The sequence below is a fragment of the Aethalodelphis obliquidens genome, unplaced genomic scaffold (genome assembly GCF_003676395.1).
Source record: "Aethalodelphis obliquidens isolate GAN/ISIS:26980383/991018 unplaced genomic scaffold, ASM367639v1 scaffold43, whole genome shotgun sequence".
Taxonomy (NCBI): domain Eukaryota; kingdom Metazoa; phylum Chordata; class Mammalia; order Artiodactyla; family Delphinidae; genus Aethalodelphis; species Aethalodelphis obliquidens.
Window position 1 is genome coordinate 734,512 of NW_020837987.1, and position 15,687 is coordinate 750,198.

At 46.4% G+C, this 15,687-nt stretch overlaps 1 protein-coding gene across 4 annotated transcripts; it reads left to right on the plus strand.

Moving 5' to 3' along the window:
* Positions 1-6,146: 6,146 nt before the first annotated feature.
* Positions 6,147-15,035, plus strand: POP4 (POP4 ribonuclease P/MRP subunit). Of its 4 annotated transcripts, none has more exons than XM_027079275.1 (8): positions 6,158-6,382; positions 8,116-8,168; positions 9,542-9,699; positions 9,812-10,035; positions 11,408-11,485; positions 11,665-11,726; positions 13,413-13,514; positions 14,500-15,035. In XM_027079275.1, exons 4-8 carry the CDS (start codon positions 9,866-9,868, stop codon positions 14,634-14,636), a joined length of 549 nt encoding a protein of 182 aa, XP_026935076.1. In that variant the 5' UTR covers positions 6,158-6,382; positions 8,116-8,168; positions 9,542-9,699; positions 9,812-9,865; the 3' UTR covers positions 14,637-15,035. The 4 variants fall into 4 exon arrangements, with proteins under 4 accessions (XP_026935074.1, XP_026935076.1, XP_026935077.1 ...); XM_027079276.1 differs by lacking the exon at positions 6,158-6,382 and adding an exon at positions 6,495-6,729; XM_027079273.1 differs by lacking the exon at positions 9,542-9,699 and having other exon boundaries at positions 6,147-6,382.
* The last annotated feature ends 652 nt before the right edge of the window (positions 15,036-15,687 follow it).

Below are 15,687 nucleotides of genomic sequence, written 5' to 3' on the forward strand. Positions count from 1 at the left end.
TCATTTCATAGTAAAAGGAAAAAGGGACACCTCCAAAAACAAACCCGACAGGAGTGGTACTCCATCCCTCACCTTCCTCTAGGCAGCCCAGTCGGGAACAGGCCACAGTCTACCGCAAATCCTGCCAGCAGAACCGCTCCTCGCCTCCTCTCCTTACACCTCGTTAATGAGCCATCAATTTCAGAATGTCATTGACAATCACACCGCTTCCACAGGGTCTCAAACTTCTCTCTCCTTTAAACTTCTATCTTTTTAAACCACTTGACTCTGTAACTGTCCGTTCTGGCACAGAGGGTGTTGATCAAAATCAACTATTTACAGAGAAATAATCCTAGCTTCTGGATGTCGGTGCTTTGTAGTACCACAGGCTGCAGTTCTTTGAAGTGGCCGGTAAACTGGATTTTTAAGGGGCTTGGAGGGAAATAACTCCAAGACTTGAGGAAGAAGCACCAGGCCACTGATTCAATCCTTGTGTTAGGCTGCCATCTAGTGACAGATGGGGATATCTGCTGTGGACCGTGGGCAGCTTTTACCTCCAACATCCTAAGTTGGGGGAGGGGGGAGTAAACCTATAAATAATAAATGCCAATACAACCTGTCATAGTCCAAAGGGCCAGATTAATTTTCAAGCCATTCTTCTTCAAACGTCAAGAAACATCATTATATAAGAAAAGAGATTTCAAAGCAGACTCAATCGTTGTCAAAAATCTGAAGTATGCCCTATCATTGGCACCTCCAGCCACCCCCTCCCTCAGGTTCTCCCAACAGTGTCAGATGGACTGAGGCCCTTCTCTTGGCTCCTATGGGCAAAGTGTGGGGGACTCCCTCACAGCCATCAATGCTCCAAAAGCCAAGGTCAGCAGGCTTTCATGTGTGTGTTGGAGATGTATCCACCATCACTACATTTAGCTCCTGGGGGTCCCCACTGAATCCCAAGACCTGAGACAAAGGAGCCACTCCACGCTCACAAAGAGGGCTGCAGCCCCCCCACCCCCAAGTCCTGACTGCTCTGAAGACCAGCACCATGGATAAAGTGGGGCCTGGTCACCAATACTGCACTGACAGGCAGAGATGGAGCCTCATGCATGTGGGTACCGAGAAGATGGAAAACAATTGAGAGTCCAGCCTAAATGTGGAGCCACTCTCCCGTTGGCAAGCTCTGCATCCCAACTTTTCTGATGCCTGAGGCTGCTCGGAGAGCTTCTGGCCAAGTAAAGCGGCCCTCAGGACCCAGAGCACACAGAGAACCTTTCCGGGACCTGACCCCTCTAGCACCGGGTCATACAAGAGCTGCAGGGAGGCTGGTAAGAGTCCCCAGGGTTCCCTCAAGCAAGACACAAGGGCCTAGAGAGGGCTCAGGGCTTATGGGAGATAAATATTTATCAGATGATTTAAAAAGAAGGGGGTGTGTGGTCTGGGAACGTATTCTCAGTAGTTATGAAAATGTTAAGTGTGAACATGCAGGCAATCACAGTTGCCATCACAGGGAACAATGAAAGTCTTTTTCAGCTCAGAATTTCCATGTCTCAGCTGAAATTCTCCATCTTTACACTCATTTTGTCCCTCTTTTTCTCTAAGCTCTTTGATTATTTATTGTATAATGGTATTTTAAAGGCCTTGTCTTTCAGTTCAAACAGCTGGGTCATCTACAGTTCTGTGGTAGTGACCATTCTTTTCTCTTGATTATGGTCACAGTTCCTGCTTCTTTGCATGTCATATATACTGGGTTGGTTTTTTTTTTTACATCTTAAGCTGTATGGTGTGTATTAAAGAACAGAAGAGAGAAGACTATCTGTCCCCTACCTCCCACAGGGCTTTGACTCAAATACAAAACCATGTCTCTTCACTTTTCAGCCCATCCCAGTTCCAGTTTGGGGTGATTTTATATCAGCTCCTTCTCCCTCCCACTTTCCCATATTTTGGACCAGAATGGACTCACACATATATAAACACACAGCTCTTTGGCCAGAAGCCAACGACTGCTTCCCCAAAGTTGAGCCCAGGGCAGAACAGGCAAGGAGAAATAGGAGCTGCATGCACACATGCCCCATGAAGCTTGCAGTGATTTCCCTGTAAATCCTTCAAGTGCCCCAAGAATTACCCCATAAATGCAGCGAAGGAGACCTCTTAGGACCCCAAAGAGCCTCCTGTGCATTCAGATACTCCACCATGGAAACCAAAACCAAGTGTTTCTCAGTGGGATCAGCTCAGAGTGAAACTTCTTTAGGGAACTGGGCAAATCTATTAGAGATGTATTTTAGACCTTGGGGATCAAGGCAGCCTTGAAGTGTGACTTCTGGTTGTTGACTGAGAAATCTGGCTTTCAGATACTGCTATCTGACCACACATGCCAAGTGTGTTGCCAATAGCAACAGTCCTTACTATTCAGAATCCTAAATGGTCGGTCTTAAACTGACTTAGAGCGCAGTGCCGCCTCTTTGATATGGCATCCTCCCGTAAACATCAGTCCTTTGCTTCTTGTAGCCAGAGCACCCAACTACCCAGTGGGAGAGGGTTTGCCTGGCAGAAATGTCCAATGTCAGCACTCGTACCTTACTGCCTAGTCTCTTCATTCTGTCAGAGTGGACAGAGGGCACTATTAAGCCTGAGGAATGACTGCTAGTGCCAGTGTGTCCAGGTCCCCACCACCACCACCACCATTCCCAGCTCCCCTTGTCAGTATACCACCTCTGGACCAGGGTATAGACCAAAGGTAAAGCAGGGCCAGGGAAGTTCATAATTTTGAGCCTGAGGGACTGTTCCAGCTTTGTAAGGATTAAGATAATGATGGCTATCATCTCTCAAACCGTGCTGTCTATGCCAGGCCATTTGAACATGGGCATCATTGCACTGGATGCTCAAAGGCACCCTAAGAAGCAGGTACTGCTGTCAACCCATTACAGACAAGGCCTTACTGTTGTAGAAAAGCGGCACAGACAGCCCTTATCCCTCTTTAATCACTTAAAGACAGAAGAAAAATTTACATATATATGTGTATATATTTATGTATATATACGTATATATGTGTATATATATACATATATATATAATATATACAATAAAATGCTGACTTTAACTTGGAGGATTACAATTTTCATTGAAAACAAAGCTTTACATGTTCTCATTGCAGGTGTGCTGGTATTTCTTCAGGATCATTACCTTTTCTTACACTTAAAGGAATGGCAGAAAATCTACTAGAAATAATGTTTTTCTTTCATCCAAAAGTGGAGGAAAGGGAGTGCAGAAAAAATATTTTTCCACTGTATTGTCAGAGGCATTAGATAAATGATTTCTATGGATTTAGTTGTGTTTATTTATATGGAGGTCCTAATTTCCATAGATATGCACTTATTTAATAGTTGAGGCTTAATCTTTTTCACTTTACATATAAAACTTTTCTTGAGTACTCAACCTAACAGCCTGAATGTCTTAAAGCAGCATTCAAAAGAAACCTGTACAATTAAAGCAAAATGTTAATTGTATAATCTAAGGACATAAGGGTGTTCACTATAGAACTCTTTCCATTTTTCTGTATATTTGAAGTTTTGGACAATAAGTTGTTCAGAGATAGAGGGAAGTCACCTGCAATGATACTAACAAATCTTGACTTCCCATGGAACTTTCACAAGGTCGCTAGTGGGAAAACATGTGTATCCATGTTTGAAAGTTTATCACTGATAGCTATAAAAAAGAAAACGAAATTTAAGAAAGTCTTATTTTCACTGAATGAAATTTAGAAAACAGACCAAAAAAAGAATCTCTGATAAGTTCACTTACACAGCTACAGAAACTTTCAGTATATTGTTATGCTCTTTCCAATCCTTTTTGTGTATATACTATTTGGTTTTATACATTAATATTTTGCAACCGGGCTTCCCTGGTGGCGCAGTGGTTGAGAATCTGCCTGCCAATGCAGGGGACACGGGTTCGAGCCCTCGTCTGGGAGGATCCCACATGCCGCGGAGCAACTGGGTCCGTGAGCCACAACTACTGAGCCTGCGCGTCTGGAGCCTGTGCTCCAGAGGCCGCGACAGTGAGAGGCCCACGCACCGCGATGAAGAGTGGCCCCCGCTCACCGCAACTGGAGAAAGCCCTCATACAGAAACGAAGACCCAAACACAGCCAGAAAAAAATAAAAATAAAATTTAAAAAAATAAATAAATTAAATTAAAAAAATAGTTTGCAACCTTTTCAAAACTTGTATGTAATTTGTTAAATGGCTGTATGGTATTCCATTATATGTTATATAAACATAACATACTGTAGTTCCCAAACTTAATTACTCAACAGAGTCACCTGGGAACATTCTTTGGGACCCACCTACTAAATAAGAATCTCCAGGGATGGCAAGGAATATGAATTTTTGAAGCTTACCCTGCGATTATAATGAATTTAATTAACCTACATACTTCATGTGTTTAATCCACTATTTTCAAACATCAAGTAGTTTTCAAACTGCCGCTTAAATGACAATCACAATGATAACAATACCTGTAAGGACAGATATCTCTCTGCATACATATACAATTATTTCCTGAGGACAATAAAGTGGTTTGTTCGTTTTTTAAAACAGACTTAAGTGATCAGGGAACTATAGAGTAACTGCAGCTCTGGGAGTGCTTACCCCACCACAATCAGGGAATTCTAGGGAAGACTAGCAGTCATCCAGGGCTGCCTTGACTACTCGAGAAGGGGTCAATTGGGAGTTAAGAGTCCTAACAACCCTAGAAAAACTCTCAGAGACAGAGGTCTGCCTTCTCCCTTATCTCCATAATCACAAAGGTCCTGCTCAAAAGGGCCTCCTTGAGTATAACACTGAAATTGGCTCTTGCTGTCTTCTGCTGCTATTTAATTTAATTAAATAAATTAATTAATTTTTTTCTTTTTTGCGGTACGCGGGTCTCTCACTGTTGTGGCCTCTCCCGCTGCGGAGCACAGGCTCTAGACGCACAGGTCCAGCGGCCATGGCTCACGGGACCAGCCGCTCCGCAGCATGTGGGTTCTTCCCGGACCGGGGCACGAACCCGTGTCTCCTGCATCAGCAGGTGGACTCTCAACCACTGTGCCACCAGGGAAGCCCTGCTGCTATTTTAAAAAAGAGATATGGTAGTTCACATAGTATGGATCCCCAAGAGCAGTTTCTCAAACTTAGTTCCATAGACTCCTAAGTATTCTCAGGCATCTGCAAGTGCAATACGTTTTGGTTTAAATGTTGTGTTTCAATTGTGATGGTAATATACATATAAGGTAAATGCTAGACAAGTCACTCAATTTCAGGGCCTGCAGTCTTATGTTTAAGATCAAAATGGCACAAGGTCACCACCACTTAAGAAACTTAAGTCAATGTTTCTCAAACTAGGATGCGTGGACATACTCCCAGGGTTCCCTGAGAAATTTTTTTTCTTTAAAAGGAGTTTATACCATACTGAAAGTTGAGAACCACTAGCTTAGAATACAAACCATATTGCTTTTCTTTTCCAAGCAGTACCCTGCCCATGCCCAGCACTCAGTAAAAGTTAAGACTGCACAGTTCTGTGTAGCATCGGGTCTCACCTAAGAGGTCTCCACCAGGCCTTGAAGCCACACTTCTTGAACCCTTCCCCAGGGCGAGAATCAATTCCTCGCCTTTTATCTTACTGACAAAAACTAATATGCTGGGTCTCAAGAAAACTTTCAGAGACTATCAAGTCCAACCCCACTCACACAGTACACAGGAAAAGTGAGGCCCAGAGATGCGACGTGCATTAAGTGAGATGACACTGCTAGCTAGTAGCAGAGACAAAACAAGAACGTAAGCCTCCTATACCAACTTCAGTGCCTCGGCTGACGTGTAGAGAGCACGATTAGGGATCGCACAGACCTCATTCCCACCACCCTTCCCATCCCATGTCCACCCTCCCCTGGTCCCCAACCTCCCTCTGTCCTCTCCAAGTCGACTCGCCTCACTCTATTCCGGGCCTTCACATGCATTTCACACTCCCCAACTCCAACCCTACTGCTTCTGGCCTTCCCTCGCCTACAAAACACACACTGAGAGAGCCCCACCAAGGAGAGACAGTTTCACAGCCCGCAGTAATTCTCCGCGCTGCGGAGCCCGCTCCGAGGCGCATGCGCCATCATAAGTCGGCGCTCGTCGGTGACGTCACGGACGGCGCCATCCTCGAGTTTGGAGCTTGTGGCTCCTGATCCCCGTAGGAGCGTGTCAGTCTCTCAGCTTAGCTTACCGCGCGACTTCAGGCAGAAGGAACCTCTCCAGCACAGACTTTGACGAGAGAGGCTGTGGTGGTCGAGGGCTGCTGAAGAAAGTAGAGAGAGGTAAAGAGTGAGCGACGCCTGAAGAAGACGTCAACAGAGCGCACCGGAAGCGGTCCGAGAATGAACAGTAAGCCGTGTTGAGGGTCACGAAATTGGAGACGGGTGGGATGTTAAAGAGTCGGAGACTAGGTGTAGATACTGGTGGGTGAAAAGGGTCGCGGCGGAGTCCGAACGGATCTGCTGTGGAAATTGTCCCGCCTTACCTAAGTGTAACTGTGGCCCGGGGTCCCGGTTGGCCTGCCTAGTCTCTGAACTATGTCAGAGCTGGAGGCAGGTTCTCTCCGGGGGCTGCTCAGTAGTGAGTGAGTGGTGCTAGAGGTCGGCCCAAGGCCTTGGTGCGACTTGGCCAGTATCTCTCTCTTGGCGTGGTCAAGGCCCTGTTCCTCTCTGCAGCCCGGTTTCCCCTTTTGTAAGGTACTGATAATGATGCCTGCCCAGCCTGCTATTCTGTGAATCACCCTTGTCTGGTGTAAAGCGCAGGGAGCGTGCTGAGGATTGATACCACTAGCCCAAAGCTTTGAGAGTTGAGCAGAGGTGTGCCAAGGAGGGGAGCAAGCACCCAGGGCATTTAGAGGCAGGGGCATGACACCGTTAAAGCTGGATTTTAAGTTCCACCTCTGCCACTGCCTACCTATGTGATCAAGTTAAGTGTCTCAGCATATTTTAACTTCAGTTTTCTCAGTGCATAATAGGAATAATAACTCCTTTAAAGGATTTTTCAGAAAGTATAATGAGATAAAATATATGTAGCTTTTAATCAGGGGCATGGCAAACAATGAGGGCTCAATAACTGTTAGATGTCTATTGTTATAGGGAAAAAAAGACTTCTGGGTCTAATGCAAGGCACCTGTGACAGGTACAGAGTCATTCCTGGGGTCCAGGCCCTGCAAGTTGCTCTCTACAGACAGGTTTTAATCCCTATCTTCCATCTGAGAGAGAACCAGACTCTATATAAAACTTGTAACCACTTTGGTTTGCTGGTTCAAATGAACTCAGGGAAGCACAGTAGAGCTGGGATGGAATTTATAGAGCATGAACCAAATTTTCTAGTCTTTTGGCCCTTAAACCAGGCCTTTGTCTCATTCTTATCCCATTCACACCCATATTCTGTCCCCAATGCCATGGTTTTCTTTTTCAGACAAATTAAGAAACGGGAGTGTGAGTTTTTAAAGGTTAAAACCACATTGAGCAATGTGTATTTTGAGCTTGAAGAAAGAGCTACTGTATTTTATCAGTTTAGGACACCATCAGTTGTATAATACATCTCAGTTTCGTAGATATTAAAATGTGAAGAGTCTTTTTTAAACATCTAACAGTAAACAAAATGTAATAGTTCCAACTGTCTTCATCCTGGAAAGCCCTGTCACATAACTTTTAAATGATTTACATCATTAGACTTCTAGAGCAACTGCTCAGGCTCCTAACTTGTGGTATTTTAAACCAGGGCAACTCTAAGTATTGTCTGCTGAGCTTCAGTAGCATCTGAGAACTTGTTAGGAATGCAGGATCTGAGAGTGGGGCCCAAGAATCTACATTTTAATAAGTTCTCGGAGATTCTGACACACATTCATGTTTGAGAAGCACTATTTTAAGGCACACCATTGGAACTTCTAGCACGGATGTGGCTAGAGGGTAGGGCAAGAGGCATCCAAGAAAGCTTTGAAGCTGTGCTCATTGTACTACCCCCATCTTCTGTCTCTGAATAAGCATAGTTATTTTCATAGTTATAAAAGTCTTAGGTCTTATAGCCATAGCCAACAGAGTTGATCATTTCGTGTTTGTTTTCTTTAAATCCCCCAGGTGTGATCTACCATGCCCTTTCTCAGAAAGATGCAAAAGAGTTCGACATTCAGGTACAGTGCTTGGCAGGAGGTCTGGGAGCAACAGAGGTGATGCCAAAGATGGCTCAGTGGCTTCTTAACCGTTAGTGCTGTTTTAGATGTCCTTTCCCACATTTCACTCCCCACGTTTCCAGCAGACATGTTAGGCTTAATCAAGGTTTGTTGTTCTGCTGGCCTCCTTTCCCATTATACCAGAGTCAAGTTTGGTTAACTGGGATTTCTTGATCTGTGTCATCTCCCACTGTGTAGGGGACACTAGGCTATGCTCACCTGACACCTGCCGTGGCAAGCACTGTCATTTGACCTTGTTACTGTGCCCCTTTCACTCCTGAAGAGGGCAGTCAGATCACATTTCATGAGTGTAATTGATGGATCATATCTGGGTGCTACAAAGATTCTTTGTCAGTTTGGCAGAAGCTTCACTGGTGACTCATAATTTGGGAGTTGCTTTTAAAATCAAGATTTTGAAAGAGTGATACACCTTAATTTGGCTTCTCTATGAAAGATGGGCCACTTAGGTATTTAAAGACTCACATGTCCTCTTACAGTAATAATACTGATAATAATACAAAGCTGAAGCTGACTTCCCTCCTTACCATGGGCTCCCATGAAGAGCGTGTGTATCACATCTTTATCCCCACCTCCCACGCATCCACGTGCCTGCTTCTGCCCATGAAATGAGAGCTTGATTACTATTGACACATTAGCCGCAAGGTGTTTGCAGCCCAGTTAGTGCAACAAAGGTCCAGGAAATGGCCCCGTCAAGAGGGAGGACCTCAGTAGACCGTGCTCCCCAGGGCTGTGGCAAACATGAGGGCAAAGCATCAGAATGAGGAATAGACTGGTGGAACTCCAACTTGAGAGACAGTGATGCTTGTTCTTTCAAGAATTACACACAATTTATGATAGTTACTTTGCCCAGAAGTCCTCTCTAAGTGCAGGTGCTCAGTCACAGTCATGTGATGCTCTGTTCTATGTGGAAAAGAGTGAACACATGGGGCTAAGATAAGATACGCTGACAGTTTATTTCCTCAAGTGATGCCAGAGCAGACCAGGAAAATAACCATGCTGCATCCACAGGCTGGAAACTCAAGTAAAGAGTATTACGATATGGCCGCAATGTCAAAATCCCTACCTGCTGTGGCTGGGCCCACCCTGGAGTGCTTGGTTATGCCGTTTTTCCTAGTGTTGGGGTCATTTCCTTCAAGGCCGTAGCCTGGCTCTACTCTGAGCTTGCCTTCATCTGATCATGACAGTTTAAACACATTGTCATACATTTCTCAAGGATGAGAGAAGTCTTTTTTTCCAAAGGTAATGTTTTTTTTGTTTGTTTTGCTTTAATTTTTTTATTGTTGTGTTTTGTTTTGTTTTGTTTTTATCCTCAGAATAACCTCAGAGAGCAGGGTAGGAGGTTGGAGTTTGACGTGGCTGTTTTGTGTGGCAGTTACGAATTGGCATTTGAATGTGACTTTCACATCTGCCCAGCTGGGGGTAGCGAACATGCAGCAGATGAGAGGCTGTGTGAGCCTCAGTGGGTAGATAGGTGGGTCAGTGAAGGCGGCCCATCTGCTGTTACAGCAGTGTGTGGGAGGGCCTGGGGGTCTGGGTAGCCCCAACTAGAGCTGTGAGCACCACACCATCTTGGCCTCATGCAGCACCCAGGAACCCAGCGGGCCGAGGCCTTTGTGAGGGCCTTCCTGAAGCGGAGCATGCCCCGCATGAGCCGACAAGCCCAGGAGGACCACCTGCAACGCAAGGCCGTTGTTCTGGAGTACTTCACTCACCGGAAGCAGAAGGAAAAGAAAAAGAAATCTAAAGGCCTCTCTGCCAAGCAGAGGAGGGAGCTGCGGCTCTTTGACATTAATCCAGAGCAACAGAGGTATGGCAAGCCTTTCCTGCCTTTCCACCCCAGAGACTTAATCTTCCTTGTGTTGAGTATGGACTTGGGAAGCTAGGTAGCCCCGCTCTGCTTAAGCTAAGAGAGCCTCTCCCACTTCTGCCACAAGGGGGCAGGCTTCCTTTACCAATTCGGACTGTTTGGGTTTGGCTTTTCTGCTTGGCTTCTGTCCTATCCTTAACTAATAAGACCAGTGCCATAAGCCATGGGCAACAGACTATTTGTCTTTCAGTTTTCTTAGAAAAAGAGAAACTGATATTTCTTAACATATATCTCTTTGTAGCTTCTAATAGCACTAGACAGAATCACCCATTGGGGTCTTATTGCCAAAGAAGGTGCTGCCCATATGTTTCAGAAGTTTCTGAAAGAAACACATCACTCTCTGTGGGAGAACATGTTCCTCCCTCCAGCTGACACTTCATCCCTCCTTGGCCACGGTTCTGCATTTGCATGTCTTAGGACTGTTCGTATGCTTTTGCTCCAAGGTCTGTAACCAGATAGCCTCCCACATCCCATAAGATAGAGTCTGTCACTTTGTTCATGTCCCCTGTCACAAAATCAGCTGGGCTTTGGGAGGAGGAAGGGACTGCTGCCTGCCCCTGGTGTGCCTCACCCATGTCCCCATCAATAGAGTCCACTTTGGGTTTGAGCCTGAGGTTCTCATTTCTCTAACCAGTAGCTTCGTTAAATGGACTCCCCGTGAAGTGCTAGGAAGACCCGTTTGGGGTCGTCGCACCTGTTCCCTCTCCTTCACCTCGCCACTTCTCACTCATCCTCCAGACAGACCCTGTCACCTTGCACAGGGACTTATGACAACCAGCAACTCCTGTTTACTGAGGGCTTACTGGGTTCAGCTTCCTGTAACAGAAAACCTCAAAATAGCAGTAGCTTAAATAAGATGGAAGTTTATTTCTCTTGTGAAAAGAAGTCTAGATGAACACCATCCTGGGCTGGTGTGGTAGGCAGTTCCACGGCCATCAGACAACCAGGATTGTAGCCCTGGGTGCATCCTTGCTGCTTCACCATTGTAGGTGTTACTTCATGGTCTAAGATGTCTGCTTGAGCTCCAGCTGTCATGCCTGCATCTAACCAGCAGGAAGGATGAAGGGGCAAAGGAAGGCAACACCTTCCTCTTCTCATTAGCAAAAACTTAGCTTTGAGAGGGTTCTACCAGTGAGGAAACTAAGGTTTGAGAGGTGAAAGTACTGGATTTTAGTGTGGTTATCGGGAGTAGAACAGGCCCCAGTGATCCAGGTCATGGTCCTTGGCATCAAGCCAAGCTCTGTGCTCTTTGGATGTTATAATCCCAAGCTCACATTGCCTAACGTTTTACCTCTATCTGACTTTGCCACAGGTACAGTCTTTTTCTCCCTCTGCATGAACTCTGGAAACAGTACATCCGGGATCTGTGCAATGGTCTCAAACCAGACATGTGAGTTACAATTCTGAAGCCTTGCCCTTTGAGGCAGAACCCAAGTCTTAGGCTCATTGTAAATGCAGCTTTCGGAGCCTGCTATCAGCATTGCCTGGCTGCAGAAGTTTGTAGACCTGTTGACTTCTTTCAGAATTCATTATAATGGTATACATTATGGGCTTTTGTTTACCTCGTAGGCAGCCACAGATGATTCAGGCCAAGCTTTTAAAGGCAGATCTTCATGGCGCTATTGTTTCAGGTAATTTGCCTAAGAGCACATCATCTGGCTGCCCAAGCCATCATTCAGTGACAATTCCTTGCTATGTGGATAACCCTACATCACCAGCACTTAGGGTAGACGATGACTATAGCTGTCTTAGCCAATTCTGGCCACTTGTTGGATACTCTGAATGGCCTCTGTGTACCTTCTCCACACAGAAGACCCCTGCTGGTATCCCAAAGGACACAGCAGCTGCTGGCACTCACCCACAGCCTGGTATCTTGAACAGCCCCATGGTTTTAAATGTCGGCTGTGGACCAACAGTTCCCAAGTTGTCATCTCCAGCACAGACCTTACCCTTGAACTCCTTGAATTCAACTGTCTACTGGACATAGCCACCCAGACGTGCAGTAGACATTGTAAACTTTACTTATCCAAAACAGAACTCTGGGCCTCTCAGATCAGCCCTTCCCCTGGCCTTCATCATCTAAGTTGCCACTGAGAATCACCTTTAGTGATACCACTGAGTACTACTGAGTGCCACTAATATAGTACCACTATTTACCCTGGTTGTTCAAGCCAAAAACCTAGGAGGTATCCACATTTCTTCTTTCCTAATTGCCTACCTCCAATCCATTAGCACGTCCTAACACCCAAATCTAAGCCACCACCGTCTCCCCTGGATTACTGCAAAGCTGCTTAACCCTCTCCCTGCTGATACACTGCTCCTCCCCTGACCAGGCAGCCAGAGAGAAGATTCTACAACAGAAATCAGGTTGTGTCCCTTCTGCCTCCTTACTGTATTCTAAACAGCCTGTCCAACCTCCTTGGGCACCAGGTCTAACCATACTGGCCTGCTTTCTGCTTCTCACCAGGCCTGGCCCTGCCACAGGGTCTTAGCATTTGCTTCTTCCCTCTACCCAGAGAGTTCTGTGTGCTCAGGGACTGATTCTTTCTCATTATTCAGGTCCCTACTCAGATGTCACTTCCCAGGGGTCTACCATAGCTAAAGATGACCCCCCACCCCATTACCCTGCCCTTGTTTTTTCATAGCACTCATCACTATCAGAAAATACAGTTGTCTGGTTTGGTACACATTACCCCTCCCCCTATTAGAACAGCAGCTTTGTGAGAGCAGCACTTACTACTGTGCCCAGCACCTACCTAGGACACTGCCAGACACATAGTACGCGTTCATTGAATTTGTATTGACTACCTTGGGGGATAGGTTGGGGGAGGTGAGAGGCCTACTGCCTGTGGTGGCAGCTCACTGCTGGGTGGCCTATAGTGGGCTCCCATTCTGTCCAGAGTTCAGGAGGTTCTGGGAAGACCATGATGAACAGGCGTTCATTCAGGTCCTGTAAGTGAGACTTGGCCCTGCCAGAGCAGCCCGACTGTGGGCCTTGGTGGTGCTAGATCCACGTGTGACCTCTTGGCTCCAGAATCCTGCCCGGGACCCCTGTGGCAGCAGGCCTTCCAGAGGACACCTTAGCAGAGCACAGAGGCTATTAAGCCACCGCCAGGGATTGGGAAGCCTAGGTTCTCATCCCACTTGGTCCCTGCCCAGCCAAGGAGCCTCCACCTCACCCTGCCCCTGTGGGTGGTCTTTCTTCCTCTGCTGGCTCAAGGTTGGGACCAGAACCCACAGCCCCTGCAGGCCTGGCTGCCTGTGGCTCCCCTAACACCACAGAGGCCTGAGCCCTGAACCCCCCTTTTCCTTTGCAGTTACAAAATCCAAATGCCCCTCCTACGTGGGCATTACAGGAATCCTTCTACAGGAAACAAAGCACATTTTCAAAATTATCACTAAAGAAGACCGCCTGAAAGGTATGTAACTGGATCGCCGTGGGCTGTGGCCTCCCCAGCCGATTTGTCGGCCCTTTCCTCATGACTCTAAAGCTCAGTTTGGCCTTTCAAGTCAGCACAGATTGTAGGTACCTGCTGACCTTACATTCCAAGCCTGCAGAGACCATCCCAGCACCCAGGGCTCTCCCTGAGGTACTCATGAGCCCAGCCAGCAGCTTTGGCCAGATGTGATCAAGGGAAGGAAGGGCTGCTTGGCTGTGCCTCCAGACACCTGGGTCTATTTCCAGGACTGGGACCCTCCACCTGCCCAAAGGCTAATGCCTCCCAGAGGGTTGTAGCTAGACAGATAGCAGGGACGAAGCACCTGCCCCTGGAGTTCCCAGAGCCAGCGCCCTTGGTGGTGATTCTCTGGGTTCCAGGGAAGCAAGTGCAAGCTTATCCGCCTGGTGTGCTAGAGCTCACTGCTCTGGCAGAGACGAGCGGCCAGTCTGTCAGGATTTCCACACCCCCTCCTTGCCCATGAATCCAGAGATTTCAAAACCACAGTGGGAGGTTTTTGTTCCTTTAATTTTTTGAAGCTTGGTTTTCTTGTTGCTTTGTTCCATTCCCCTCTATATTCTTCTGCTTTCATTTTAGACCTCAGAAAGTGGTGTACAAGTTTCCCCAGTAAGCATAAAGCCATGAGTCCATCTGAAAGTTATGCGGCAAGACCTGTTTCTGGCAGTTTTTCTGGGGGTTTCTGGTTTTGGGAGTTTGGTTCATAGCCTTTGACCCAGAAAACTAGGTGTTGAGTTATATTTAAAATGTGAATAAATTGGCCTTTTGGCAGAATAATCCCCTTTAATCCTGGTGCTGTTACCTTTGTGGGTTTCACCATTTCTTATTATCTTTTCCTATTAGCTTGTTGTATTTTCTAATACAAACATCTTGGGAATAATAGTCTCCACAAAAGTGAACTTACTGCCAGGACTTTTTCCCTCATCCTTTTTCTCCTGCTTTTTTTTAGTTATCCCCAAGCTAAACTGTGTGTTCACTGTGGAGATCGATGGCTTTATTTCCTACATTTATGGGAGCAAATTCCAGCTGCGGTCAAGTGAGCGGTCTGCGAAGAAGTTCAAAGCAAAGGGAACAATTGACTTGTGAGCTCTTCCTGCCTAAGGGAATCGTTTATGACAGCGAAAAACTGGAAACAACCTGAATTACCCACCTTTCAAGGAAGAGATGGTCGGGCCAGTTCTGGTTATAGACCACCTCCAGCCAGTCTAAATCAGAGTTAAGGACGTTTAATCATCTGGGAAGAAGCACACTGTACTGAGCACAGAAGTCAGGGACCACAGGGATGTGTCTTTATAGATGCTCTTGTTTTTGTATTACTCCCATGGACAGAAAAGATTGGCAGAAAACACCAGAATTAACACAGGTTGACTTGAATAGTGAGTTTATTTGTTTTTTTCTTTTTCATACTTTTCAGTGTTTTCAGAACGTTCTATGATGAATGAGTTGTTTATGTGATAATAAAATATGCATGTGGGCATGAACAGACTACAGGAGTGATTCCTGCAGCACCACTAGGATGGAAGGGAAGGGGAGGCTTGAGCTGTGCATGGCTCGTGCCTTTACTTTTGCTCTGTGGAAGCTGCCATGTCTTTTGCTCTGTCATCAGGCACCGTGTCTCACTAGTTCAGTGGTGCCCTGCTTCTTTGATGCATCACTTTAAATCATGCCTGCTGTCGAATTCTTTGACCTGAGGTTTACTTTGCTGTTTCAAGAAAGATGAAGAGGAATGAGTGGTGAAGTTGCTAAGTGACTTAGGGCCCATTCGGGAGTTCGAACTGAGGTGGACCACAAAGGCAGAATGCCGGGCCTAGGTGTGCTTATTGAAGCTTGTTCCAGTATGGGGAGCTTAAGCCTACAAGAGTGTTCTCAATTCCTGAGTCTGTTAGACTCCAAAGGAAGGTGGGCTGAAGGGAAAATAAGACTGGAGCTCTTCCCAAGGCCTAATCTACTAGGAAAGCTTGAGTCCCCAGCAGTGGCACCTTAGTTGACGTTAGTCCCATTTTTGCTGCTGGAAGCTGTGGCTCTGCAGGCTCTGCAGTCTGACCCTAGCCCTCCGGGCAGTGTGCCTGTGGGCCAGTAGATGGGCCCTTCTGTGCAGGGCCTGAGTACAGACTGGCCGAATGAGGACGGGGTGGGG